Here is a 27,373-nt window from a genome sequence, read left to right as displayed (position 1 = left end):
AGACTAGACCTCACTAAAAATGAGGTCAACAGAAGTCCTCGTGTTGCACCACGGTTTCAAGCCCGGATGTAAAAAGTGGAGGGTTGCGTTAGGTAGTCGACAGCCAGCGTAAAACTTATCAAAAAAATCAAGACATGAATCTATTTGATCATTGTGTAAGTGTTAGGGCGTCCTTTGGAAGCGACGCGTTGTATAGCCTGGATAAAGTGAAAAGTGTGCAAGGGTCACTACACCGGTGCCCGGGTATAGTGTCAAATAAGCAAGGTTTCCAACATTACGGACGGATGCAGGAAATGAAGTTAGTCCATAAAACTAATATTAAGATACGAACTTGGAATATAGGTACTCTCAATGGTAAATTAATGGAATTAGTTGATAATATGATTCATAGAAATATTAATATCTTATGTATTCTTAATATCTTATGTATTCAAGAAACAAAATGGATTGGAGAAACGGCTAACGAGATTGATACTTAGGTTTTAAACTTTGGTATTTTGTTAAGAATCGCACTACAAATAGTGTAGGTGTAATTATAGATAACAGTTTGAAAGATAATGTTGCAAAAATTAATAGAGTTGGAGATAAAATTATAGCCCTTAAGATCATCATTCATACTAAAATTTTTAATATAATAAGTGCTTATGCTCCTCAAGTAGGTTTTGATATAGTCTGAAGATAAATTCTGAAATAAATGATACCTCTTGAAGAGAAAATTTTTATTAGAGGAGATTTAAATTGACATGTCGGTACAATAGTAGAAGATTTCAGAAATATTCATAGTGGCTACGGTTTTGGAGTGACTAATGAAAAAATTAGAGTTATTTTAGATTTTGTTTTAGCGTATAATTTTGTTATTACTAATATTTTATTCAAGAAAAGAGACGAGCATCTTATTACCTATAAAAATGGATCTAATAAAACACAAATTGACTATTTTCTTATGAGAAGAAGAGATCGTCGAGATTGTAAAGATTGTAAAGTCATTCCAAGTGAGGATTTAAGTACTCAACATCGTTTATTAGTTCTAGATTTTAAGATTAAGAGTTGTCAAATAAAGAATACTAGGACTCAACATCGTAGAATTAAATGGGGGAACCTAAAAGACACATAAAATTATTTTTGTGAGTAAAATTCAAGATTTCAAAATTTGGGATGTTTATGAAGAAGCAAATGCTATGTGGGATCTATGTGGGATAAAGTATAAAGTAACAAACACTATTAAACAATTAGCAAATAATGTACTCGGAGAATCAAAAGAAAAAAATTTTATAAATAAAAATATTTTGTAGTGGAATAATAAATGTGCAAGAAAAAATAAAATATAAGAAGTTATTTTATAAAAATTGGTTTAAATATAAAAGCTTAAAGAACTGAGAAAAACATCAAACGGCCCGCAGGGAGTCTAAAAGAACAATCTACGACGCTAACAATTCAGCTTTTAATGATCTTTATAATCAATTAGATACTAAGAAGGATGAAAAATATATGTATAAACTAGCCAAACAAAAAGAAAAGTAAATATTTAACTTAAGTAAAGTGTATTAAAGATGAAAATCAAAATTTTTTTTTCTTAGAAAAAAATATTCAACATAGGTGGGTGGGTTATTTTGATAAACTTTTTAATGAAGTTTTAGAAAAGTGAATCGATTTTAGTGATCTTAATATCGTTAATAATAATAAAATGTTTCATTTTTACCGTCGCATTAATAAAAAAAAAAGTTGGGGAGGCTTTAAAGAAACCAATGGTAGAAAGCCTGTAAAACCTGATGATATCCCAATTAAAGTGTGAAAATATTTAAGAGATTTGGGAGTTTCTTAGCTTTTACTAAACTCTTTAATATTATTTTTAAAACTAAAAGATGTCTGAGTGGAGGAAGAGTATTTTGGTCCCCATTATTAAGATTAAAGGGAATGCACAAGAGTGTGCAAATTATAGAGGAACTAAGTAATGTGTCGTACTTTAAAATTATGGGAGAGGGTAATTGAAAATAGATTAAGACGCATTACAAAAATTTCTCATAATCAATTTGGATTTATGTCGGGCAAGTCTATTATAGAAGCTATACATTTATTGAGAGGTTTGATGGAGAAGTTCAGAGATAATAAGGCGGATCTAAATTTGATTTTTATTGATTTAGAAAAAGCTTACGATAAGGTTCCAAGGGATATCCTTTGGAAGTGAGAAGAAAGGTGTTGATATGACTTATATTCAAGTCATTAAAGATATGTATACTAGAGATTTTACTTGTGTTCGAATTGAAGGAAGATTGACCAAATACTTTCCTATTTCTGTTGGATTACATCAGGGATCGGCTTTAAGCCCATATCTTTTTGCTTTAGTTATGGATGGTCTTACTGGACATTTACAGGAGGATGTACCTTGGTGTATGTTTTTTGCTGATGATATCCTTCTCGTCGATAGGATGGCAGAAGAAGCTCAGGAAAAACTTGAATTTTATAGGTCTACATTGGATTCTGAAGGCCTTCATTTGAGTAGCTAAAACTGGATACATGGAATGTAATTTCAGTAGTAATAGCTCTAGCGATAGAAGTGTAACTTTGGGTGATCAAATTATTAAAAGGTGTTAACAATTTAGATATCTTGGGTCTATCGTTCAAAGCGATGGGGATGTTAATAGTAGAATTCAAGTTGGTTGGTTGAAGTGGAAGAATGCTGGTTGTTTGTGTGATAGAAAAGTACCGCTTTGACTGAAAGGAAAATTTTATAAGACTGTGGTGAGACCTGCTGTGGTGAGAGTGGTGAGACCTGCAATGCTCTATAGTGTTGAATGTTGGCCTTCAAAAGAGAAGCATAACACTAAATTAAGTGTTGCCGAGATGAGAATGATTAGGTAGACGAGTGGCTTTACACTTAGAGACAAAATGTGAAATGAATATATTTGTGATAGAATTGGTGTAGCCCCTGTGTGGAACAAAATTAGAGAGTCGTCTTACATGGTTTGGTCGCATTATACGTCGACCATCTGATCATCCGATTAGGAGAGTAGATGTTTTAGATTCGACTCATGTTAAGAAAGGCAGAGGTAGACGTAGGAAGACCTGGGCTTATTGTATAAAAAATGATCTTAATTTACTAGAACTAAATGAAAATATTACACTAAATAAGACGCAATGGAGAAAAAGAATTCATATAGCCGACCCCATGTAGTGGGATTAAAGCTTTATTGTTGTTGTTGTTGTTGTTGTTTGTAAGAGGGGTACTTATTCTATCATAATCATGTTTGAATTCCTCATTGCTCACAACGAGAATCAATTCCGTCAAAGTGTCATGAAAGAAGATTGAGAGGACATTTTGGCCATGATAAAACCTAAGCTCCAATCAAGGAAAAATTTTGCTATTTTATTAGTGTGATGTTGATCGATTTCTTAAGAGATGTAGAATATGTCAAATGGCCAAAACTGGGATTCATAAAACTTGTCTTTATACTCCTTTGTTTGTACCTGAAGTGCCCTGGATTGATGCAAGTGTGGACTTCGTTGTAGGGCTTCCAAACACTCAAATACAGATTTTATCATGCCTTTTTTTATCGTTTCAAGAAAATGCCTCATTTTATTCCGTTGCATAAAACCCAACATGCTTCAGATATTGTCGATTTTATTTAAAAAAGATTGTTTTTTCGTATGGGATTCCTAAAATAATTACATCCAACCGTAATGTGCATTTCCTCAGTCATATTTGGAGAGCATTATGAGAAAAAGTGGGCACTAACTTCTATTTAGATCCACTGCTCATTCTCAGACAGGTGGTCAGATGGAAGTTGTCAATCGAAGTCAAAGAAATTTATTATGATGTTTTACATAAAACAATGGCAACTCACATTAGCCCAAGTTGAGTTCGCTTATAATAGATCTGTTAACCAAATTATGGGTCCAAGCCCGTTTGAAATCATTTGTGGTCAGAATTCCATTACTCCTTTGGATTTAGCACCTATGATTATTACTTCTGAATATAGTTCTGATGCAAATAAAGGAATTGAAAATATTTTAAAAAAATGCATCAACAAGTCTAGATTATGATTACAAGGAAAAATTCACAATACCACAAGCAAACAAATAAATCACGTTTTCCTCCAAGTCTTTTCACTAAACTTAAAGATAAAGCAGATGTATCTTTGCGAATCATTAAACACATAGGGGAAAATGTTTATAATTTTAATTGCCAAGGGATATAACTATTTCAACAACCTTCAATGTAGTCGATGATTCACCTAATAGGGAAATATACATCAAGGGTGAACCTTCTCCTTCGCTGAAATGGTGCATTTTGCATTCATTAAAGAAAGGCTATAAAAGTATGAATAAAGCTTTTACATTATGGTCTATATCTTTCTTAAGTATGATCATAAAAATAAGGATCACGATTAGTGGAATTTCAGACAAAAGAGGGATCACTACATTGTGATTTCGTGAAACAAAGCAAAAAAGTATTTGTGAAAAAGAGGAGGAAAGCAAGATTGGATCCAATACTAGGTTGGTTGGACTAGGCGCTCAACCTTATACACATTGTCACGCTCCATGATAATGCCTTTTAGCTCAAACATCCATGGCTCAATGATCCTTCTAAAAAAAAGGATGGCTTCCAATTCCACCTGAGAGCTGTTCCAATGGTGTAAATGATGTCTGGAGGCACCTATAAGATCACTTTTCTCATCTTGTATAACCAGACCTATGCTAGCCAACCTGGAAGAAGTCAAAACCCCATCTACATTAGCTTTGATCCATCCTAAAGGAGTCTTCTCCTACCTCAGGAGAATGATATCATTAGGGGTGGCCTTTATTTTATCTTTTTTTATTAAGTATTTTTTCTTTCATTTTTTCTTTTAGTTAAGTACAGGTATTTTCGTAATCAGGATCCCTAATAGTTTGTGTTCTCTATAGATAGTTATGCATTAGAAGAGTTGGGGGATTTCTTTAGGAGTTTTATTTTGTTTTTAATTAAACTTAAGGGAGAGGGTGGGTTTCCCTTCCTTGGGTTCCCCTAAAATTAGGAAAGGTGGCAAAGAGGAGCCATAGTAGAGGCTTAGGTTTTGTCAGGATTGGCTTCTTCTTCCCTTTATCTTTTCCTGGCTGGTTTATATTTCCTCCCAAAGGTAATCAGTGATCGAAAGCTAGACTGAAGGCATTATTGGTTGAGAATATTCAGAGAAAACTACAGGTTGTTCAAGAAAGCCCCTTCAAGTATTCAAACCATGTTTCCTTCAACCCAAAGAAATTAAGTTCTTGACGCATGAATCCACAGAGCAGGTGTGAGAAGAGTACCAGGAATTTGATTTTTAACAACCTACCACAGTGCAGAAGCCAAGTTTATGCCAGCTTATTTATGTAGGCGGTCTGGGCACATTCATGTTATAGAAGCCCCAAAGCCAGAGATTTCATATGTTACTTCTAGAACTAGGATCAATCCGGTGATTCAAACACAGAACACTTGCCATCTAAACATTCAGAATTGCATGCAGCGTGCAATCACCAAGAACATTAGGAATATTTCAGTAAATCGTTCATCTTCGAATAAGAAATATCCAAATCAGGTTCTAGGTTTTCATATTAAATTCAGCAATTTCTTCTTACAGTTAACTACGTATCCCTTTTATTTGGATTTCATATACCTTCTTCAGGAACAGCGCATACAACATAGGGAAGGAATATATTCATGTCATAAGCAGATGTAGATGTGAGCTTGTAGCGGATCAGTGGATTAGATTCTTTCAGAAAGCATAAACCATGGTAATGAGGATCTAAATCTCTCACTTTTTATATATATATATATATATATATATATATATATGTGTGAAAAGGCAAAATTCATGATCAGTGGATTAGATTCTTTCAGAAAGCATAAACCATGGTAATGAGGATCTAAATCTCTCACTTTTTATATATATATATATATATATATATATATATATGTTGGAAAAGGCAAAATTCATTGATAAAAAAGAGAGGATACAAAGGTTTTAGTGAGTGGGTACAAAAAGCACACTCACAGAGATTACAAACGTATTCACCAAAAAATAAAACAACAAATAAACAACTACTAATCATTGTGGGTGTAGTCGGTGGATCTACCGTTTCCCCTTCCCCTGGATCTAGGGAGGGAGTCCAGCAATATAATGGGATGTAGGCTTCCGCCCGAAACAATGATACAATCAGCCTAAGAGTTGCTGACATCTGACATTCCTTTTTTCTTCTTCCTAGATTTGTAAACCTGCTAATCATCTGTCAGAGGTAGTCCCATGTGAACAATAGGTGGATATTCGATGGAGGTATACTGTTGATCTGACTCAGCCTACAACACACCTTGATCCTGACACTCTTCCATAACTTGAGTACCCTCTTCTCTCGCAATAGGTGGTTCCAAGACACTTCGACTAGCATCTAGTACAACAAAATTCGTAGAATTTGTAATCTGAGAAAGAGCTGCCTCAACAACAGTAAGTGGAAGTTGCTGGTCTGTTAGGTGAAGAGTAGTCTTATGCGTCAAATTCTCATTCAACATTTCTGGAAGATTAACGGTGTCTGTTATATTTTCCTCCGCATGGATGATACTGTTAGGAACTGCCGATCGCAAATGTGGGTGAAACTTGAAGCATTTGACGGGGGTGTGCCCAAACAGTTTACAGTGATTGCAGTAGTAGGGTCTTTATTCTGCTATAATTAGCTATCAATACCCATTGTGGGCAGTACCAAGCCATATTTCGTCCACATTAGGGAGGGTGATATCCCTTTCAACAAGAATTCTTGCAATCAAAGGCCTGGTTAGAATGAAGGTGGGTGTATCTAATTTCATAGGTCTCCCTAATGCAGTTCCAATAGAGTAGAGGACTTGGTGGTTGAAGTAGTGCAACTTTAAGCCAGGAAGTTTAAACCAGATTGGAATTATAGGTGGTTCTTGACTAGGGTCAAATTAAGGAGACCACTTAAAAAGTTTTATATATTTTCCCTCTATTGTCATAAACTTTTTAGAAATATTTTGGCATAGTCTTCCACTTTAGATAACTATATCATCACATGTCTCTCATCAAAGAGGCCAACCTTCCAAAGTTCTAATAGTTTGAGATCTTCAAAAGCCTTTCCAATGATTTGCATTTTGGGATGTCACGATTGCAACTTCCCAATGAGGGTGAATATGAACTTGTTAACTAGGTTGGAAACTTCAAAATCAGAGAAGAATAGAGTCAGTTTGTCACTCTTCCTACCCGTCTTCTTGATAAGTTTGCAGTCCTCCTGGCCTTCAAATGATTCATGGTAAACCTGAGGTAAAACTTGATATGATCCCATAGAACCAACCATATTAACAAAAGAAGCCTTCCCAAGGTTTAAAATTGTAGTAGCCGGTGATTGAGAAGGAAAGGGAGCAGTTGAACAGCAGCAAGCTCCTAGGTTTGAGTCGTGACTTCAACCGGAGCTCTTTGCTGCTCGATACACCGAGCAAGGATCAAGCGACATGTCACAGGAAAGATCGCGGCACTGTGCAAGCTGCAGTTCTGCTGCTACATTCCCAATGAGCTCGTGATGATCCAGAAAATGACACGATCGAATGAATGATGTCGAAGAGCGAAGCGAAGCGAACAAGCGAGAGGTTGGGGCACGACGACGCAATCCCCTACCCTTTTTCTTCGAGTAGGAGTCTACAAACCACTGCGAATACCGGCATCGCCATGGAGTAGCGACGGGAGGAGCAAACCCTAGCGGAGCGAGAAGATGCATCGTGTTATATATATACCTCGTTGAGCTGCGACTGTCTCGTCGCTTCTGCGTGGTCATTGAGTTGTGTGTCGCGTCAAGTCGTCTCGTCGTGGTTCCTCTCGCTCTCGTTGGCTGAAACTGTTCCGCGACCTGCCTCGTCGAGCTGCGGTTATCCTGCGGCTTCGACAAGTGTAGTTTTTTGCCCCGGCCTTTCGGCTCGCTATTTTTGTCGCTGCCCGACTCTGGTAGGGCTTCTCTTGTTGTGATGGAGCTTTCTTCGTCTATGGTCCCACGTGGTGGGTAACTATCAGGGGAAGACGGCGGTTGTCTTCCCCTCAAGTTATAAGGAGCAACGGGAAGGTGATTGTCCCTTTATCAAGATTGCAAGCAGAAAAAGTGGGAAAGCAGTACTTTTTTCTCTGAGCTAGAAATTTCATTCCTTACTGATAAATTCAAGTTTGCATTTATTAGAAAATTTCAATGGGGACACCCACTTATGGATGTTATCAGGAAAAGTTTTGATGATCTCAAATTAGCAGGAAAGTGGAAAGTAGACTCATAGATGGGAGACACATAATAATGCAACTAACCGTACCTAAAGACTACACTGAGATTTTTTCCAAAAAAATATCTCAACATTGCTGGTAAACCAATGAAGCTACTCAAGTAGTCTCCTAATTTTGACCCCAAACGCGAATCTCCTACTGTACCGGTATGGTTTAGTCTATCTAATCTCAAGCTATACTTTTCTCATCATTAGATTATTTACTCTATTGGTGTCATACTTGAGGACTCTTTGAAGCTAGATCTACTCACTTTTAACCTAACCAGACTTTCTGTGGCCAGAATACTTCTTGAAAGAGATATTACTTTACCTAATGTTACTGAAGTCTGGTTGGGCACAACTCACAATGGATATTGGCAACAAATTGTTATGAAGCATAGACCTCCTTATTGTTCTCATTGTATGATATTTGAGCACAACCTTGATAAATGTTATAAGCTTCACCCTAATTTGAAATCTAAAGATCAAGTGAATAAGAATGGATCTGACCCCACTTCTTTGGATATATCTGTTCCATCTGAAGAGAAAACTACTACAGAATAGGTTATGGTGTCTGATTTAATCGTCCCTGTGGATCCTCCCCCTGAAAATATTATTTCTACGATCGAAGAGAAGCTAGATGGACCTGCTGAGCAACCTACACTTTCAAACCCACCTCAGTTGCAAGAAGCATTAGGTGAAGAGGAGACATTTCATGCTTCACACACACTTGAACCTACAATCGTTGCAACAGTTGACAATCCTTATTCTGGTGTTCATCATCTTTTATCTGCCCAGCATTTTGTTTACCAACACAATGATCAGATGAGTCAGTCTTCTGAGGAGAAATGGTAGGTCTATTCAAGGAGGAAGAAGAAGATTGGAGGCAAACTTCAGCTTAGAAACCTAATGGATAATACTTTGGCTCCATCGGGAAATGGCTTGGCACTCAATAATTTGTTACCTGGATCTCGCCCTAGAACTAAAGGAAGAGACAGGGCTAAACTGGTTCATCCCTAGCTAATTCTTTTCTGCGATTTTGGTATATTTTCTTTTTTTTGAGTTTCCCTATATCTTTCTTCTTTTGGGGTGTTTGTGTGTGTTGTATCGTATGGGTAAGGTGTCTCTATAGGGCCCTTTCATACAACATTTATGTATCTTTCCTATTTTAATAGATTTAGCCCTTCGGCTTTTCAATATATATATATATATATATATAATAAATTCAACGGCCTCTGTTTATGTTATAATTCTAATAACTGTAGCTGAAATCTTCCAATTTCTCAATCTAAAAGAGAAAATGAAATTGCACTAAAGGGGAATAATATTTATCATTAACAGAAGGAAATCTTAACAGTTATTTCATTATGAAAAGGCCTAATGACATTATTACATTGGTACCTAGCCTAAGGGCAATTTTATCTTTTGTACTCCTAAAAGAAATTTAGTCATTTATTATTATTGATGTTGTGTATAAATAGACTTATTATATTAGGGTTAGGTTTATGCAAAGAGATTGGGCTAAGAGTTTTAGATTTAAGGTTTGGGAGAGATTCCTACCTCTCGAATTGTAGGAATTGGGAGAGGTTGCCTACTTCTTGAAAAGTAGGTGCTTATCTTTTGTATTATTGTTTAGTTGTTTGGATAATTGAAGAAAATATTACTTTGCTTTAACTTCTACGGAAAAATATGCTGATTTTAATGTTGGATCGTATCAAATTAGTATTAGAGCTCAAGACTTTGGGAATCGGATTTACAGAAAAGGAGATCGATCGATCGACTCGTGGCTTACTGTGACCCGAAACTTCCATCTTTTTACTCTTACTTCGTCCTCATGACACTAACGAGATCGCGACACATAGAAGCCAACGACGAAATCAGCATACAAAAGACGGACTCACGGCATACAGCAAAAAAAAAATTGCTTATAGTTGAGATCAGAGCTGGCCGGGAAGGCGCCAGCAGGAACCTAATCACGATAGGCGATAGGATCATAATCACGACAGGCAGCTAGTGTCGCCTTCATGACCGAATCCTGCGATACAACCCCCAGTTGAACCTGGGGGGAGTTGACAGTACCGCGACTTACATCAACGAGATAACTAATTTAAACTGTATCGCAATGTGTTGTTCTCCTTCTATCATCTAATTTAAACCGCATGATATAGTCGTGATTTTAGGATTCACAGTGCACAAGGCGTGACCTAATCACACGACAATTCTTTCTGACTGAACTACGCAACCAACTGAGCCAACGATGAGATTTCAAGGTACAAAAATTTTGCCTTGGTGGTTGAAAATTTTTACAGGAGTAATAGCAGTCGAGAAAATAGACACTTTGGAGAAGAAATTGAAAGAAGAAGTGGAACAACTTAAATCTGGCATAGAAGGAAGATTTTTCGCCATTGACAACAGATTCGAGAGCTTGGAGTTGTTGAGGAAGCTTATTGAGATGCAATCAAAGAACCCGGCGGCGGTTCAGTTTACAAACCAAGGGTTGACTGAAGATTCAATGGCTAAATCGAAAATAAAAAGATCGAATCAAAAGAAAATGAGAAGGAAAGCCTTTACCTTCAAGAACATCCTCTCAGGACTTCGAGTGGGGGTGGATTAGAGAGAAGCAGAAAGGGTATACAGGCTATGATTCAAGGAGAGATTTTTACCATCAATAAATAAGGGAAAATAGCGAAGGGAGAGAAAGTTGGGGTAGAGATGCTAGGGTTAGCAAGTTGAAGATGTCGATCTTCGAATGGGGAAGACGCACATGGATGGGTGCATAGGGTGAAGCGATATTTTGCGGTGAGTGGTCTAGATGAGAAGAAAAACTCATGGCGGCATAGTTATGTTTGGAGGGAGAAGCACTAGCCTGGTTTCAATGGAGGGAGACTAGATAACTGATCTAATCACGGGAAGAATTTAAGGATTATTTATTGGAACATTTTTGAGTCATTCCGGAAAGAGACCTACACGAGCAATTCTATGCCTTGACTCAACAGGAGACTGTCATGGAATATAGGGAGAGATTCGAGCTATTATCGAGACGGTTGAGGGAAATTTCTGAAGCAGGATTGTAGTGTAATTTCATGAAGGGCCTAAAACCCAACATATAGGTAGCACTCCGACTATTCAGACTGCGGGGATAGAAAGAGGCAATGAAACCAGCCCAGATGATGCAGGAAAAGAGCCAGAAGGAAAAGGCCCATAGGAGCAGTACAGATGGAGTATCGTGTCGAACTACTACCACCGCGATGATACTAAAAGTTCAAAGAGTGGAAATCCTGAGGGAGGGTGCATGGCACAGGAATAATGGTTCTTAATCGGGAGAGACAATCCAGCACCTTACAGATATAGAGATTGTCCAGAAACAAGCCAAAGGGTTATTTTTACAGTGTAATGAGAATTTTATCAAAGGACACTGTTGCATAGATCAAAAATTACAAGTTCTCATGGTGCATGACAAGGATGCAAAGGATGAAGAAAAAAAGACCATTGTGGTGGAGTAGGAGGAAAACTATTTTTTTCCACCTTGAGGACAAGATGTCTTTTGGGGGGGAGTATTATTATGTCGGTACTTAGCCTAAAGGCAATTTTATCTTTTGTATGCCTAGAGATAATTTAGTCTTTTATTATTATTATTATTATTATTATTATTATTATTGGGTACAAATAGGTTTATTATGATTATGGTTAGGTTTATGCATGAGATTGGATTGAGAGTCTTAGGATTAGGATTTGGGAGAGATTTCCTACCTCTCGAATTATAGGAATTGGAGAGAGATCGCCTACCTCGCGAGTTGTAGGTGCTTATCTTTTATATTACTATTAAGTTGTTTGGATTATTAAAGAAAATTTCATTTTGCACTAACTTCTGTGAAAAAACATGTTGAATTTGGCACCAAATTACATCAGATGTCGTGGAGGTGAAGTAGAATTGCATACTAAAGAAGCAAATAATTTTATTCATTTTAGTTATAATAGTTGATTAAGAAATTTTTAATCTCGATGTAATATAAAATTGACAGTAATTGTTTATTTTTTCTATATCATTAAATAAACAATATTGATGGATCCCTTAGCTTTTGAAAGTTAATGTCATTAAATTTCTTATTATCTCTTCTTTATTAATGTAAATATTCTATTTATTTAAATTTTATTTATTCTGTTGAATTTACATAATAATTTTGTGTCTATCGTCTAGCTGTATTTTATATTTTCAATAATAGAAGAGTTACGTGTACGTGTCCCTGTATCCATATCCATGCATCATAGGTGATAATAAGGGAGAGCTAGTCTTACATAAGAATTAGCCTTATAAACCGGATTGCATAAAAAACAGTTTTAATGCCAATTGAATCCAAAATAGCACAATCTCGATTGACAAACCTGCACTTTTCTCTACAAATACAAAGCATCCTAAGATTCACCTTAGTACAACGCAATTGTTGAGAATTACCTTAGTACACTGCAATTGTCACCTAATTCAGTATTCCCCATTACATGGCTCCCAGCATGTAATTGACAAGCATTTTCAAAGCATCCTAAGATTCACCTTAGTACAATGCAATTGTCGAGAATTACCTTAGTACACTGCAATTGTTGCCTAATTCAGTATTCCCCATTACATGGCTCCCAGCATGTAATTGACAAGCATTTCCAATCTTTACTGCAGACCCAACTGTACAGAAAGGACCAACAGAAACACCCTGCAAATGATAGCACAAGAATAAGAATAAACAGTAAGTCTTAATATCAGAAAAAACGGAAAATACTAGAAACATGACTTAGGATTAAAGCTGGTATCCAAATCAGCATTATATCAGCAAAGCGTATACATTATTTCAGTATTGCATGTCTGAGTCAGACGCATACACAAATAAAGGAACAAAAAAATAAAATTTGGAATGTCATAGTGCTCTGCATATCCATATCATAGACCCTTTTTCTTTCCAAAAAAAATCCTGGGCACCGCTTCAACTTGATGGCGACACATTTAGGGTCTAGATCACTGTAATTTTGATGGATCCCATCTCAGTCTTATTCTCTGATTTTATCATTCAAATACTTTCTCGGTACATTCAACAAATTCCTGAATATTATAACATGCAATAATTATCATAATTCTTCCTTTCTTTAACATTTACTGCAACGTATATGATATTAAATTTTCTTTGCCATACATAAGTACATACAAAAAGTAAACTTGTAATCTACGCCTTATTTATTTATGCATTGCAGTGTCTGTGCAGTACCATATTCTTGTCAAGTCCTTTAGTGCTCAATAGAAACCTAAGGATTTTGAAAAGTTCCAATCTACCATGTTCTTAGGATTGTATTCCTGGAAAATTTAAGATAACATTGTTTTTCCTTGTACTTAAAACATGGATAATCAGACATGGCAATCGTATAGGACCTGCCATCTACGGTCTCCCTCCATTATATCTTAAAATAACATTACATGATTTATGAACTATTATTAGACCGAACTCAAAATGGCTAATAGAAATACAATAGGTATGCATTTCCCGAGCTTTTCTACCCTAGTTAAGTCATAAATCTATCATAAATCCTTGAGCTCAGGAAGCTCGTAAAGCAATTTAGGAGAGAATCAAAATGAATTAAGGAATCTAATTCATCTTAACTTTCCCGCTTGATACATAGCACATAATATAGAAAGAAGAGTGTTTTGGTAATTTACATGGCTTGTGAAGTTTTTGGATACAGGTTTGGGTTTAGAATTCTGCGGTGATTTTTAAAAAGAGGTTTTCCATATGGGTGAGGTCTCCTTGGTTATATCCCCCTCGAGCTGATCGGTTACAGAGAAACTGTCAGCTTGTTTGTGAGGTGGAGGTGCCGAGAAATGGAGAGGATTTTTGTGAGGATGTCGGAAAATTGATCAGCCCTCAATGATGTGTCTAATTGTAAGCTTGAAGGTCTTATGATGGACCCAGATGAAATGCTAGTCCACCTTAATCTGCTTTGTGCAAGCATGAAAAAGAGGATTGTTGGCCAAGGCAATTGCAAAGATGTTATTACAGTGTAGAGGAGTGGAATTGCATAGATGTACTTAACAGTCTTGAAGGAGTCGCCTGATGTAAAGGTTTTCTGTGGTCGTCGCAACTAGGGCATGATACTCAACTTCAGTTGAAGAGTGTCTTGTTTTTTATTTCATTGCTGACCAAAAAATGAGGCTTGATCCAAGGCATATGCAAAATCCTAAGGTGGAGTGACAGTCGTTTGGATTGCTGGTTTAGTTTGTATTTGAATAAACTTAATGTTGGAGACTTATTGGCATGATGGGTAGCCATATGTTGGTGGTTTCTTGTAGATAGCAGAGAAGCCTTTTGACGGATTGAAGTTGGTAACTTCGAGGTTGATCCATGTGTTGGACAAGATGATTTACAGCGAAGGTGATGTCTGGGCAAGTGATGGTGAGGTATTGAGTGCTCCTATGAGTTGTCAGTACTAATTGAGGTCTCTAATATGGATGTGGGTGATGGATTGTTGGGCTTGGATTTTGTTGGCAGTGGTGTTAAGAATGGTTTGGAGTATTCCATGTCGGTTGTTTGTAGAAGGTTTTCGAGGTTGTTGATTTGGTATATGAATTATCCTGTCTTGTTTATTGAACTTGTAGGCTAAGAAAGTGTTTGATGGGGCCTATGATGTGTGCAAAATGTTGAGTATCATTATCTTCATGCTTGCTTCAAACCGTATATAGCCTTGCTAAGTTTGTAGACATAATGAATGTGTTGGTTGTCCGTGAACCCAGGTGGTCGTCATTTATACAATGTCTTTTGGTTTCCCATGAAGGAATGCTTTTGATTTATCTATATATTAAACGGGCCAATTATTGGTGATGGCACTGGTTAGAAGAATACACATTGTGGGGAAAATGGCCACTGATGACTGTTTCATGTTTCATGTTCCTTGATGTTGTTTGCATCCTTGTGCAATGAGGCTAGTAGCGAGCTATAGTTCCATCTACAAGACATTTGATTTTGAAGATCCATTTGCATCCTAGTATATTTTGCTTGGTTGTTGGAGTTACAAGATTCTATGTGCCTTGTTATTGTAATGCATGGATTTCTTCTTACATTGCTGCTCTTCGAGTTGCGTGTTTGATTGCTTGTTGAAATGAAGTGGGGTCTAATGTACGTGTGTTGGGTGTGTGTTGAATAAGATGTAAAATTTTCCTGGGTTAGAGATGTCCCGTTTGTAGTCTTGTGTCACGTGGTGAGTTTTGGTGGGTATGAATGATATTTTCTAAGGAGCAAGAAAAGGATAAGTGGAAGTAGTTGTTGATTTTTTTAAGGAACAAGAAAAGGATAAGTGGAGGTAGTTGTTTATGTTTTTATTTATACACTTGTATTAATAGCATTAGATAGATATTAATTTTTCACGAGTTTTTTAGGATTAGGATTCTTATATAATAGTGTACACATTCATTTAATATAGGTAATTGTCAAAAGAAGTAGAGTAAGCTTTTTTAGAGGCTATTTAAGGCTTAAGGTGAGTGATTATTTTCTTGTATGTATTAAAATAAAATTTATTTAATTAATAATTGAATTATTACTTCATATACCTATTTTTATAATCAGAAACTTGTTGAATTAAAGAGTTTCTGAAATGAACAAAGTGAAAATTGAAAAGAAAAAAAATGTGGTTTCAATGTCTTAAATGAAAGCAATTAAAAAAAAAATGAAATATAAAGACTTATGTCAACCAAAATTACCCCAAAATAGTACTAGCAAATGATGCACTGTAGTCGTGCATGATAAAGGAAATGGAGTATTTTTTGTGCAAATTTTTTAGGGTACCTATGAGTATAATTTTAAGAATACATTCGAGTGTGACAATAATCCTGATATGGCTCTTAAAGAGTATAAAAGAGTAAGTACTTAAATCAAAATGGGAATGCATAAATTTAAAGTTAAATTTTATGGTTTTATAAAATAATAAAGTACATTTCCATAGGTTATCCATACATAACATTTGCAAATGAAATTTAATGCATATTAAAATTATAATTACTTAATAAATCATAAAAATTTATTGTTGAATTTAATTGTTTTTCAGGAAAAGAAATACTGTAAATTGATATGTCTGGTATAAGGACTTAGTTTACAGGAGGAAGACTAGTTGATAGGTATCATAATATGATGTGATAGCAGTTTCATTTTGCAATATATTCTTCAGGGTAGTGACATACAGTTACCTTAAAGACTTTATTGTTATTTTGGATGTTTTAATTTTTTTATGTCATGTTTTGTGGAATCTTAGTGGCTCTTTTATACATTGGAAGTTTCTGGAAATTTGTTAATAATTATTTAAATATTGATACCGACTGACCACAGTTCCTAACTTAATTAATTCTAACCTATCAGGCCGGATTGTGATGGAAATTGAATACATGTATATAACTCATCTTTACTTACTTGCTTCATACAAGGTACACTATATAGAGAATTAGGGTGTTTTGGTAATTTAGATGGCTTGTGAAGATTCTAGATATGGGTTTGTGTTTACAATTCTGTGGTGATGTTTTAAGGGTTTTCCATATGTGAAAGGTTTTATGGCTTATAGCTCGAGCCTGCCAAAATGGATGATCTCATCAGACAGGTCATTGCAACCTAGCTACAGAACAAATAATTTATTCTTATAAGAAGTTATGAGGAATAAATTATTTGTTTAATATAAAGAGATATTTCATTTCCTATTTTATATTTATTTTCTTGAATTAGAAATTATTTGTTTTCTTATTTTATGTTATGTCTTATATCTCCTAATAATTAATATGAATTAATTATTGGAGATATCAGGTGATATATTTTTCCTTTCATGCCATTTACTTTTTATTATTTTTCTTATTATAGGATTCTTGTAAGGGTTATTTATTGTAAATAGGATTCTTGTAAGGGTTATTTATACCCCCGTTCATATCAATGAAATAATAAAGTATTCCGCATTATTTTGAATTTCAAAATGATATCAGAGCAAGGTTTCGTACCTTAGCCACCAGTCCTCTTTTGAGAATTGTCAGACTCCCTTCTTGCTATCCTCTGTGCAGGAAGAGAAGGGCACTCATCTTGGTATTTGAAACAACGATTTTTTTCTTCATCTCTCCCTAAAAGCTTTGTCTGCAAGCTGGTTCTTCCTGAGCCGGAAGCTTCGACTCTGACGGACTCTATCTTGGTCTTTTTCTATTGTTCTTCCTAGTCGCAGGAAACAACACTATTTTTCCCCTTGGAATCTAGCATTGCTTGCTGTCATTTCCTGTTGTTCTTCCACAAAAATTCAGTGTTGGGTCTTGCAGCCCAGTGAGCAAAACCAGAAGGGATCGAGCAGGGATTGAGCGCAAATCTCACACGTGTGCGGGCATGCACCCTTACCGCTAAGACATGGTTGGGGCCGCTCGTTGAGCAAGAACACTCTGGCATTGTTGATCACATACGTCTGAACTCCCCCGATCTCCAGAAGCTTCTAGATCTCCACTACACGAACCACATCGTAGTAAGACAATCGTCGTATCTGAATCACGCAATGCTCGGCATGTCACTCGGAGCAACATCAGAGGCATAATGTACCAGAGCCGGTGTCCCCTTAGTTGAGACAGAACATGTTGTGTTCGTTGCGCACGACATCCGCATGAGCCGAACAAATCGAGAAGAAGGGGGTCGTGAGCAGGGGCTCAAGCCAAGGCGGCACCAACGATGCTGCCACCATCCTCATTGTCATCTCGCTGGAGATATCGCTGTCGTCGATTGGACAATGCCAACAAATCTATCGTTGGCCCTTTCTTCTGCAATATTTTTTTTTCTTCCCTGCCAAAGCGCAAGGGGGAGCTACGTTTCTAACCGGTCATTTCTCCTGCAGCATTTATTTTCTTCTCTGCCCAGTGTTTCCAACCAGTCATTTCTCCTACAGTGTTTTTTTCTTCCCTGACCCAAGCGTCAGGGGAAGCTTTGTTTCCAACCGCCCTTTCTTTTGTTGTTTTCTCTGTCAGCAGAATTTACTGAGTTTGATTTACGTGTTTTTTTTTTTCTGCAGCCAATGACAACTTCGGTCAATTAAAAGTCAGTTTTCCTGTAGGTTTTCTCTTTCCCTGCAAAACTCAAAATTCAGCCAAGTCTGAATCAAGCAAATTCAGTTAAGCCTGAATCTCTTTTCTAGGCCAAAACATATGACAGACAAAACTCAAAATTCAGTCAAGTCTAAATCCAGCAAATTTAGCCAAGTCTGAATCTCTCTTCTACGCCGAAGCACATGACAGACAAAACTCAAAATTCAGCAAAGCCTGAATCTAGCAAATTCGATAATCCAAACGACCAAGTTTTTTTCACTACTCAGCAAATTAGGAATTATTAACATGCATTCCAAACTTGAGGGAGAGTGTTAAGAATTATAATAGGAAATAATTTATTCCTATAAGAAGTTATGAGGAATAAATTATTTGTTTAATATAAGAAGATATTTTCTCCTAATAATTAAATATGAATTAATTATTGGATTATGAATTATTTGTTTTCCTATTTTATGTTATTTCTTATATCTCCTAATAATTAAATATGAATTAATTATTATGAATTAATTATTGATTAATTATTGGAGATATCGGGTGATATATCTTTCATTTCATATCAATTCATTTTCATTATTTTCCTAATTATAAGATTCTTATAAGGGTTATTTATACCTATGTTCATATCAATAAAATAATAAAGTATTCTGCATTATTCTGAAGTTCAACAAACTCATCTTTACTTTCCCGCTTGATACATGGTACATTACATAGAGAGTTAGGGTGTTTTGGTAATTTACATGGCTTGTGAAGTTTCTGGATATGGGTTTATGTTTACAATTCTATGGTGATATTTTAAGGGTTTTCCATATCTGAAAGGTTTTATGGCTTATAGCTCGAGCCTGCCAAAATGGATGATCTCATCAGACAGGCTATCACAACCTAGCTACAGAACAAACAGATCTTGCATGCACCACCAAGCGTGTTATTGAATTGTTTAAGTTCCGGTGTAAAATTATTAAAAACCTATGCAAAATAACATGTTATGGACAAGGTTTTTATTGGGAAGTAATAATGGAACTGCGATACAGTAAGACACCGGCTTTAATCAAAAAAGAAAAAGGTTGACTAAGTAAATCTTAGTTTAAAAAAAAAAACTAGTAAGCTTCAACAGCATTTTAATTCTCATGTTAAACAGAAACACAATGGAAGGGAACACTAACTAAACCACATAGTTGTCTTTCTGCCTGATAGATATCTTTCTACTCGCTGAGGACAAGGGTTATTCTTGAGAGTTCAACAAGAAGTCAATTGTCAAACCAACACTAATTATCAACTTTCAAATGATCTAGAATAATTTTAGGGTATTTCAAATATAAGGCCATATCTACTAAAAAGGCAGGAAGTTAAATTTCTACAGGATCAAGAATTTCATTTATTGCAACTTAACTTTCACACATTGTTCTGGAATAATTTAAAGCTATATCCACTTGAAAGGCAGGAAGTTAAATTTCTACAAGATCAAGTATTCATTCATTACAACTCTCATGGTAAAAATGTCTGGCAGTTTGAAGTTTAAGTTTATCTCTGACTAAATTAAGCCACAGCTAGTTAACTGTCTTCACTAAGAACCACTTCAGGCATCTTCTACATTGTCATTATGACAGTCAATAAATAATATAACTTATTTAGTAATGTTCTCTACCAATTCATTTATCTCCCATACAATTTAAAAAGAACAACGTTCTATGTTAGAATATCTGAAAACTTTGTTTCTTGACCTTATTTTTAATCTCACGGATGTCACTAATTTGGTTGATAAAAATATTGAAAGTTGTTGCAGAGATTTAGTATTAAATCCCGCCTGCAATAAATAATAATATTAATAATTAATAAATGTAAAAAAGGAGTTATGGCTCCTAAAAAACAGGAACCAATTTTGGAAGAAGGTAAACAGGCAGACAGCACCTATAAATAATACCGTTTACCATCATTCAGGAATTAATTCCTGCAGGGACAGAGCAAATTTGCAACAAATTAGACTCCACAATTCTAGATTTCCGGAAGATGTCCATACACGGATCAATTCAGCTCATCACACAAGGAAAAAAAAGTCACGTGCTCCTAACTTCTAAGTTACTTCTATAAACAAAATTATATTATCATATAATGTATTTCCTATTTGTCTATTATTTCTAATCTCTTCACCCTTCCTTAGCTTGGATGCTTGCATCCTTGATCTTCCAGTTAAAGTGCACTGTCTTTCTCATAGGAATACGAAAATAAATGTGTTTTTCCTCTATATAAAGCACTTGATATTTCTAAAAATTACATAATTATGTAGTGAATTATCAACGAAAAATTGGCCAAATTTTCATTCTCTTTGGAATTGTAAGAAAAAATCAAGGAAGCCACACAGAAATGAACTTGAATAATGAAAAAACCGTCGAGTTAAATTAAATCAAGAGTGCCCTCCAGAATCATCGATAATATCTCTCTCTGTCACTCTATAGTACAATATTCCTAATAGATTTTGGCAGTAACTGGTTTTTAAAAAATAAATCGAGAATGTCCAGGGACTACAACCAAGTATCAAAAAACAGTTGGAAAGACTAAATATCACAATTCCTACCCAGTCAAAATGAAAATGTTAAATCTCAAGTAAGAATATTAGACCAAAAACCATTCTATCCATTTGGGAAGTGCCCTTTCAAATTTATAGAGAATATAATCGCAAAAAGATCATAACGAATGTTGAAAAAATGAATAATTGTTCCCAAAACTCAATCAAGGGGAGAATTCCAAGTTATTAATGAAAGAGTTCTGTTAGAAGAATATCTACCCCCCATTTTGAGCGATGTCTTCCACTGACCTGTCCAAATCTAATTCTCGCATTGAAATTTCCTAAAATCACAAAAAAAGAGTTACATACAAAATATTTCTACATTGCAGAAGCACATGTCTGACCCAAGCCCAAAACAACATTCACAGTATAGCAATAATTATGATGTTAACATTTCAATTACCTACTGACACGGGAGTGTCCGTAGAATCATGGGAGATGGCATCCCGTGATCCAGATCGCATGATTTTCGTGATCCCGATGGCGTGATTCCATGATCCCACGGAATTGAAGATTTACTCAATCAAAGAAGAAGCCAAACCACCATATCAGTCATCAAATTCTACCTTTTTCTATTTTTTATTTATTTCCTATCTTTTTTTTATTATTTGGGTTACCTTCAAATAGAAATCTATTTATGTGTTGTTTTCTTTTGTTGGGATAAATTTTTCTTGATTTTATGTGATTTAGAGATTCTCTAGTTTTTGCTCCTATGAGTGTTGTATCTTCTTCTTTTTGGAAGTGGTGTATCTATATTTTGCTCAAAAATACGTGATAGAACCTCCATGCCAGTTAGTCATTAAATTGCTGTTTTCAGTGCGGAAACCTACTATTCAAATAGGTTATGCCTCATAAATCATTCCAAACACCATCGAACCCGCATATTATCATCCCCTTTCTACTCCATGACCTTACCCTCGCTAGATCCGCTCGCTAAATGCCTTCTAACAGCCTAAAACAGTATCATATGATGTCAGAGCCTGCCTAACTTGAAAAATTTAGGGATTATCATTCCTATTCCTACCAAAAAATCAACATGACTTAAATCATCAACCAAATCAATACCCTAACCATTCCTACCAAAATTTCAAGCCCTAAACCTAAGATTTTGATAATTCAACATTCTAACTTCTACCAAAAATTTAGCTTGATACCTATCATGAAAATCTTAAGCCCTCGACCAACATTTGATTTGCAATCCTACATCTATTAGGAAAATATGATCAAGAGAAAAATAAGTCTTACAGTCAAGGAGAAACCCTCAGTGAGGTGTCCAAAAACTTAATATGGAGGAAATGCAACAAGAAATCTTTCAATTGTAGCAGAGATTTGCCACCTTTCAAAGGAGACCATCTAGTGAGGTCAGCCATAGCCACAGCAGTGACAAACTAGATCGAGGGGGGAAATTAAATCCCTTCCATTAAGAAGTTTCTAGTAATAAAAAACCAATATCCCGTCGATTTGGCATAGATTATCAAATAGGAGTTCAAGATGTCAGAGTGAAGATTGACTTGCAGGATTTTGACGGTCGCATGAATTCAGACAAGTTCATAAAGTGGCTTCAAACAGTAGAATGGGTCTATGAGTACAAGATTTCTACCTGACAGAAGGGTAAAACTAGTTGTTATTGAGTTAAGGAAGAATGTATCTCTATGGTGAAAAAATAAAATAAAATGTTTACACTAAGTGTAAGAGGAAAGACAAAATGGCTACCTAGTCTAAAATGATAAAGGAGATGCAGTAGAAATATTATCCCTCCCATTACCAAGAAAATATTTTCATTGAACTCCACCACTTACAAGAAAGATTCTTATGAGGAGTACAAAGTTGAATTTGATCAACTCATTGAACTGTGAGTTGGTGGAATCAAAGGGGCACACAATAGCCAAATATCTTGGAAAACTCAAGCTAGCTATCAATAATATGGTACACCTGAGCTATATTGATCCATATTCAACATATAAACCCTAACTTCGAAAGTGGAGAAACAACATCACCCAATAACTGTCACCAAATATAGGAAAATTTCAATCACAAGATCGGACAACAAGATTATACCCAGTGGAGGGCTCAAGCTAACATGCAAGAAGACAAACTAATCCAAAGTGGAGAAAAGGTGAACACACCAATACTCCTAAATTCTTCCTAGTTAAAAATTTCTTCAAGTGTCATGATTTAGGCACAATATATCAAATTGCGCAAACAAAATGATGATCTCTTTCATTGAACATGACACAACTGAAGAAATTGACAGTAACAGAAGAGAATGAAGACTTCAGAGAGGATTATTAGTTTCTAGCCAATGAAGGAGAGATGTCAGCGATTCATGTTGAGCCCATGAGAGAGACTCCAGCAGTACTAACATTAGTTGTCTTAGAAGTTAGTGAGTTTAAGGAGTTAATACCAGAAAAGAGACAAACCCAATTAAGGGAGTTGTCGAGTGTCTCGACTAGCAAATTACCTTGTGGGAGGTTGCCACTAAGGTGGTCCAACATGCAACAAATTTTACTACGGCGTTAATTCCTCCAAACAAACTTGTTTATTGGATGCGCCCACCTGAGTATAATAAATAGGAGAAGCAAGTTACAAATTTAATGGCTTGTATACGTCTATGTGTAGTTTCAAGTTCAATTATACCACAAAAGAATGGCTTCTATCAGGACAGATCTTGGAATAACGTATGTGTTTTAGAGTTGCAAGAAATGGACATAAGCATAGAATTTGTAGTGGGACTCTCTAAGATAAACAAAAAGATGACTTTGTTATAGTGGTGGTAAGTGCTTTCAGAGAACCTATAGAGAAGAAGATATCTCTTCTAGTCGGGGAGAATGACATGGAAGCGTCCATAGAATTGTGGGAGTCGGTATCCCATGATATCATGGAATTGAAGATTTTTGCGATTGCAGAAGAGGCGTCATGCGTTTTCAACCCGTTATCAAATTTTGCTCTATTATTATTTCTATTTTTGAATTATTTTCGATTTCTTTTTTTCTAATTTGGATTACTTTCCATTAAAAACTTATTTATGTGTTATTTTTTTTCTGTTGGGACAACTTTTGCTTGAATTTGTGTAATTTTGCTTGAATTTGTGTAATTTAGATAATTTATTCTATAGTTTATGCTCTTATGGGTGGTGTATCCTCTTCTTTTTGCAATTAGGGTATTTATATTTTGCTCGGGAATAGGAGTTGGAACCTCTTCGCCATTTCACCATTTCGCCATTCGACCGCTATTTCAATTCGAAGAACCATCAAACTCATCCAACCTACTATCCTAGAGCAGGTTTTGCCTCATACATCATTCCAAACGCCATCAAACTCACGTATTATGATCCCCTCGCTGCTGCACAACCCTAGCATCGCAAGATCCATTTCCTAAACAGCTTCTAGGAGCCCTAGAACAGTAGACATACGAAAAAAGGTACAAGAACTACAAGGACTTTTTACAAATATTTGACTAATAAATATAGTTTCTATGATAACTTTTCTCCTTAGTTCCAATAACTGGGCATTTCCAACATCTATGAAGCCCTAAACAGACAAAATAAAGGGGGAAATCTCAGCCTTGCAAAAGAAAAGAAATATGCATTCTGCAAATGGATATTCAATACCAAATGAGAGTTCAATAGCATTGAAACATTAAGGCTGGACTGATTTAAAAAACCTTATCGATTAATTCAAATTTATGGGATTGTTTAGTGATAAACCTTTATATAAATTGCTAAGATTAATACAGTTTGAGTTATCTCTTAGTGCTAAATTGGAGTAGTCTCATCATCAACTAGATGTCAAGATATCAAAAATGTTTTTGGTGGGATCTTAAAGATGAAGTCCACATAACTATGCCACCCGGGTTTGAGACCACTAACTAAAACAATAAAGCCTTCAAACTCAAGAAATTTATTTATGGTTTCAAGCAATTACAAAAATCCAGGTCAACAAATTCACTGCTTTGATTAAAAACTACAAGTGCTCTAACATAAACTAAATTATAATTTTCATTTATCTATGTTGATGATATCATCTTAATTGGGAACAATGAAAAAAAAAATTGCAAAGGAATCTTGGCGAATGAATTTGAAATTATAGATCTTGGAGGGTTTTTTTTGTATGGAAATAACATGAATAACTAAAATCATACACATTTCTCAATAGAAGTAAACTCCAGACATTCTAAGAGAAACTAGCGTGATAGAATGTATACCTATTAATACCCTAATGAATTCTATCAATAAAATTGAGTCCAAATGAGATGAAAAGTGGACAATAAAATGTATCATTTGTAAAACTCACCTACCTTTTTAAATGCTATATCAGAAAATTATTTTCATATGACTGTTCAAACAATATCTATATATATATATATATGTGTGTGTGTGTGTGTGTAAATTCTAAGCTAAGCAAGAAGCGTAACAACAAGATATTCAGATTGTATTCTGCTTCCTATTTTTCTATTTTTTTATTTATTCACCCTCCCTCTCTGGGGTGCTTTTACCCTCTATATAAAACGCGCATGGTCCTTTTCATTAGAATAAGAAAAAAAGTTTCTTTCTCTTCTATGTTGTTGTATAGGTCTTTCTCCTTGAAGCTTTCATTTTCAATAATATCTCTATTTGATTTTCCCAGGTGTTGGAGTATGTGACAATTGACATATTTACTTCGGTGGTCCGTATGCAACCTTTGGATAAAGAATTTTAGTCTCCCGTTCAAGTTTTTATAGTTCACACTTATATTTCTTCATTTCTACAAACTTGTATTCATTACAAGAAACCTGAATAACAAAGGCAAGACAAGGCGACTGAATAACAATGACATATAACACTATATCTTGATCAACATGAATAAGGGATCCATTGCAACAGAAAAAATATGCCACCCAAATTGACTTCATAAGCATATGCCACCTAGAGTGATGTTAATTTGATGAGGTTATAACTGATATGACCATTAACTCATATTCATGCACTTAGTATAAAAAATTATAAAAAGAAAAAGCAATGATTTTGTATATCATGAAATAGCATACAAAGAGGGACTCAGATATGACACCTTTCCAAGAATTGCATGATGATGAATTAATGCAGTCGGATGAATTGATCCAGTTTCCTCTCTTCCAACTTCGGCAATGTCTGAAAGCAAAAGCAAAAGCTAACTTAAAAAGAAAAAAGAACCAAGAATTCAAAAGATCAATTGTTGTAGTCCCAATAGATAGAACTACTACCTCCATAAACTCTACGAAAGAGTAACTGGGAGGAGGCTCCACTCAATATTGAAAGGTGTTGAAGAGTTCTCGAGGAAATCATGGCAGCACCGAGACTACTTCATTTAAAAGAAACAAATCTAGATTCATTCAATATTGTCAGATAAGGACTTCGGATTAAAAATTTCTTATAACTGGCTGAATGATGAATTAATGCAGTACGTCAACAAAAAAATAGCATAATCAATAAGAAGTGACCTTGATATCCAAATCCTTACAAAATATTCTAGACCATTAGCGCAAAATGATAGAATATTAGGTAAAATAAGAAAGAAATTCTTCTAATCATAGTGGTTAACTTTGCAACTACCATACTGAAAGAATACATTATCACATATGTTTCCGTTAGAATTAATAGGTTTGTATTTTGAAGTATGATGCATAGCATAAAAATAAAAAGAAATATAGATCTGACATAATAAAAAACATAACCTTGAAACCACTTTCATAAAATATATAAACCAAAACATGGACAAATAATTCAGTCATTTCTTAACATTAAAATAACAACAATAACAACAAGCATTTATCCCACAAAGTGGGGTTGGCTACATAAATCATTTTTCTCCATTGTGTCCTATTGTGTCATATTTTCATTTTATTCTAATAAAATAAGATCATTTTTTATACATTAAGCCCAAGACTTTTTAGGTCTACCTCTATCTCCCTTAACAAGATCATCAAATGGTCGACATTTGATGTGACCAATCCATTCAAGACGGCTATCTCTAATCTTGTCTGTTAATGGAGCTACAACAACCATATCACGGATATATTCATTACGCATTTTGTCTCTAAGTGAAACCTAAGCATTCTCATCTCAGAAACAGTTAACTTTGTTTTATGCTTTCCTTTTAAAGGAAAACATTGTGCGCCATAGAGCATTACAGGTCACACCACCATCTTATAGAATTTTCCTTTCAGTCTAAGCGGCGTTTTTCTATCACACAACAGGCCCCATGCATTCCTCCACTTCAGTCAACCAATTTGAATTCTAATAATAACATGCCCATCAATATCACCATCACTTTGAACAATAGACCCGAGATATCTAAACCATTCACACTTTTTTAATAATTTGATCAGCCATAGTTAAAACTCTGGCATTAGAGCTACTACTGCTAAAATTAGATTCCATGTATTCATTTTTAGACCTACTCAAACGAAGGCCTTGAGGCTCCAATGTAAACCTCCATAATTCAAGTTCTTTCGTGAATTCTTT

At 35.3% G+C, this 27,373-nt stretch overlaps 1 protein-coding gene across 4 annotated transcripts in view; it reads right to left on the bottom strand.

The window, feature by feature from the left end:
- LOC110029342 (probable acyl-[acyl-carrier-protein]--UDP-N-acetylglucosamine O-acyltransferase, mitochondrial) overlaps nt 1–27,373 on the bottom strand; it is an 83,314-nt gene that overhangs the window by 51,992 nt on the left and 3,949 nt on the right. For 2 of the 4 annotated variants that reach the window (XM_020731592.1, XM_020731591.1), the window contains exons 2-4: nt 26,113–26,231; nt 25,941–26,020; nt 12,833–12,957 (exon numbers count right to left, since the gene is read on the bottom strand). In XM_020731592.1, coding sequence (XP_020587251.1) covers nt 12,833–12,957; nt 25,941–26,020; nt 26,113–26,194 — 287 coding nt within the window. In that variant the 5' untranslated portion in view covers nt 26,195–26,231. The other 2 variants (XM_020731594.1, XM_020731593.1) reach the window with 2 other exon arrangements.

This window comes from Phalaenopsis equestris, unplaced genomic scaffold (genome assembly GCF_001263595.1).
Source record: "Phalaenopsis equestris unplaced genomic scaffold, ASM126359v1 Scaffold000565, whole genome shotgun sequence".
Taxonomy (NCBI): domain Eukaryota; kingdom Viridiplantae; phylum Streptophyta; class Magnoliopsida; order Asparagales; family Orchidaceae; genus Phalaenopsis; species Phalaenopsis equestris.
This window is presented reverse-complemented; position numbering and strand designations above follow the sequence as displayed.